The sequence below is a fragment of the Microtus ochrogaster genome, chromosome 16, assembly GCF_000317375.1.
Source record: "Microtus ochrogaster isolate Prairie Vole_2 chromosome 16, MicOch1.0, whole genome shotgun sequence".
NCBI classification, from domain to species: domain Eukaryota; kingdom Metazoa; phylum Chordata; class Mammalia; order Rodentia; family Cricetidae; genus Microtus; species Microtus ochrogaster.
The window spans coordinates 9,022,943-9,026,613 of NC_022018.1; the positions used below are offsets into that span (position 1 = coordinate 9,022,943).

Below are 3,671 nucleotides of genomic sequence, written 5' to 3' on the forward strand. Positions count from 1 at the left end.
TGTGTGGCAGTGTCCAGGACACTCGCTGAGCACATCTGTGTGGCAGTGTCCGGGACACTCGCTGAGCACATCTGTGTGGCAGAGTCTGGGTCATGCGCTGAGCACATCTGTGTGGCAGTAACTGGGACACGCGCTGAGTACATCTGTGTGGCGTCGGAGTGTTTCTACGAAGTTCTAAGAGCAATGAGCTAAGTTTTGCCAAACTCCTGGGAGGTTTCAGCAGGAGGGAATGTTTGGTGATGAAAGCAGTAGTTTTTGTTTTTGTTATTTTTAATTTTGAAAGAGTTTTGGGTTACATTGATATATGTATTTTCCAAATGTACACTAAAAACTTTATGTTAATTTTACAAGAGAAAAAACTAAAGAATTACTATGTTATGCATGAAGAATAGGGAAAAATACACTGATATCTACAATGTTCTTATTTCAGCAGCTAAATAAGTTTGATGATAAGTAGATGGATAGATATGGACAGATGTATAGAAAGGCAGGTGCAGTGATATGCTACTATTAGATGCAGGTGTAACGGGAATACTCTGTATGCGTCAATAATTCTCAAAATCAAACACAGAGGAGGGCAGACTGCCGTGGTGATGGTGGACTAAGTCTCCTTTTCTGAGTTATTCCTCTACCTTTATAATAACAAACACTGTTGAAGAAAGCCAGTCAATGACATTCCCCAAAGTGAGCAAATACAAACGGTTTCAAAGCAATCTATAGATCCCATACTTTAGCATCAGAGTTAAAACAAACTGGTCCTAAATCCACTACTGTACAATCTAGTCAGAACCTTAGGATTTCTGGTTATGTATCAACTCATAGGTTTCAAACTAACTGAAAGCTTTAAAGGTAATTATAAATGCACCTAAAAGGCTGTCTTGGGGTCAGATGGGTCAGTGAGTGAGTCTTGCTGTCAAGTCTGACGACTGTCCTAGTCTCAAGACCACGTGGCTGACAGTTGGTCTCCGACCCCGCTCCACATATGTACACACAAACAGATAAATATAATAAAAAAATCTTAAAGTCATTTTCTTTGAACACTTTATATTAAGCTTCTCTTGTACTGAAAATAATCTCAGCATTGTTCTCTGTTAATATGCCCCTACTAAAAGTACATTAGACTCTGATAACCCAACAGAACAGAATTTCTTGGGAAAGCTGGCTGTTGGCTTTGTCTTTCAAAGGGCACCAGTTAGACCAGGTACTAGTCAATTCAGTCATGCCAGTTTCCAAAGCAAACAGAGAATGCCATGCAATTTTCACTTCATACACTTCTCCCTAGAACCAGGGCTTATTGGCTGGCACAGTTCTAGAAAGAGCAATAAAATAATATGTGGTCAACTCAGAAACTCAGGAACTTCTGAAAACTGCTATCATGTTTAGTACGACCTTGTGTCTCAGCTCCCATTATGCCCGTCCAAAGGCTATGTGCTGTGCAGAGCTCACTGTGAACATGCAGTGTTCTGGAGCTGGCCTCCGGCTCACCTGACTGCTATGTCATAGGATTCCGGATGGATGCAAGTCTGGTCCAGTGGGTTCGGTGTGAGGGTGACATCTGCTTTGGTCTTCTTTTTGCCCAGCTTCTCACCAGTGAGCACAGCAGCTCCCTGGTGGTTCTGGCCTGAAGAGTCAGTGGGCCCACTACTGCAGTTAGGAAAAATCATGATAAAAAATGAGGAAGTGAGGCAGAAAAGCAAAGAAACATGACTTAACTATGCACTGAGTCTTCTGCTACATAAACCACACATGGCAGTCATTCATTTCACAGATACTATCACATTTTGCTTAAAATACTAATATGATTTTGTTATTATTCAGTCCATACAACTGGCATTCTAGGGGAAATGAAGAAATAAATAAAACCATTGCCATCATAGTAAGATGGCAAAGATAGTTTCTCAGAGCTGAGGAAAACCAAGTTCCCAAGAGAAACTACTGAATGCAGAATGCAGCATGAAGCTAGATTCACACCTGACATATAAACAGGACATTTCAGAATATCTATTTGAGAAAAGACAACAGCTTTCACAGGAGTAAACTCAAACTCAGTATTTAGAGATAAGGCAAGCCAAATCAGCCTGGCATTAGATATCACCTGCAAACAGGAGATGTCAGAGCACAGGCGACTAACCTTGAAGGTGTAAAGAAAATGCCCTGAGTGCAGAGTCAAATGCTCTGAATGCAGCATTCAATAGGAAGACAAACCAAAAACATCTCCAGACATGTAAGACTTCAGCAAAACCTATATAATAATATGCACTACAGAAACAGTGGGGAGTATAGAAACAAAAAGTAACATTAAACAAATGCTTATCAATGTTATTAAAATAATATATAAATATATTTATATATAAATAATGCTACTGTATATATGTATGCGTGTATGTGTGCATGCACGCTCATCTCTCCATGAAGGAAAACAGAGCTAAAGAGAAGCCAGCTGGGAAAGTGGAGAAAGTGCTAAGTTTCTAGCCCTTTTCTGGAGGACAGAGCTGATGATTAAATAAAGATGTGACAAGAAAACAAGAAGAGACACAGGAGAAAGCATGATGGGAAAAATACAGAAGACAGACTATTCAGTGCATTTAATTACTACAATACATACAAATGCATCAGAGTCAGGCTGAGGGGAGCCATGAGACCAGCTACATGCTTAAAGAAGCACACCAACAGTTAAATGCTAGGCATGAAAATAACAACACACATTATCTGTAGAGGCAAGCAGAGCAACAATGCTAGCAATCAGAAAATTCCAAGGCAAAATCACAGAGGTAGCAATTTATATGATATTCTTATTAAAGGCATGAGTTGTCTAGAAGATGTAACAGTCACAAAGTTCAATTACTGACACCAGTTGAAAATATGAGGCTTTAAAACTCAAATGTTTACCAATAAGGCAAAGATTACATTAAATTATAGCCTGCCTGTAATTAATTAAAATATTACATAGGCCATGTAGAAAATGACAAGAAAATAGCAGGAACCTGTACATAATACTTGGAAAGATTTCAAATGTTATATAGCATAAGCTTCCTGCTCATATTTAACAGAGAATGCCACAAGCAAATGATGTAGAAATATATCTACAATGTGGAAATAGGTACAAGAAGCTCTAAAAGTGAGAAATAAAGGCACACTCACTTATTTTTTTTAAGATACTATTTGAATTTTCTGACCAAGCTTTCAAAATACATATAAGCTAACAAAGGACCATTTTATCTTCAACACTATTAATGTATGGCTTCTGGGTCTTGTGTGTGTGTTACAAATGAGCGCAGACTCCTGAGGTGCCTGCAGTCTTTCTCTTTGGGCAGCCAGCTCACAAAAAAATGTCACAGAGACATTATTAATTATGAAAGTTCAGCCTTAGCTTAGGCTTGTTCCTAACTAGTTCTTATAACTTGAATCAACCCGTCTCTTTTAATCTACATTCTTTAATGTGGTTCAGTTACTTTTACTCTGTATGCTCGTCCTGCTTCTCAACACCTAGCTCATAACCCTGCCTTCCTTCTTTCCCAGGTTCTCCCTCTGCCTGGAAGACCCACCTATACCTACTGCCTAGCTTTGGCCATTCAGCTTTTTTTTTTTTTTTTTTGGTTTTTTGAGACAGGGTTTCTCTGTGGTTTTGGAGCCTGTCCTGGAACTAGCTCTTGTAGACCAGGCTGGTCTCG

The 3,671-nt window shown here is 39.2% G+C and overlaps 1 protein-coding gene across 1 annotated transcript in view; it reads right to left on the reverse strand.

Moving 5' to 3' along the window:
• Srbd1 (S1 RNA binding domain 1) overlaps positions 1 to 3,671 on the reverse strand; it is a 184,343-nt gene that overhangs the window by 20,919 nt on the left and 159,753 nt on the right. The window contains exon 19 of the mRNA XM_013348969.1: positions 1,486 to 1,644. Within this exon, the coding sequence (XP_013204423.1) occupies positions 1,486 to 1,644 (159 nt within the window). The remainder of the gene's footprint in view (positions 1 to 1,485; positions 1,645 to 3,671) is intronic.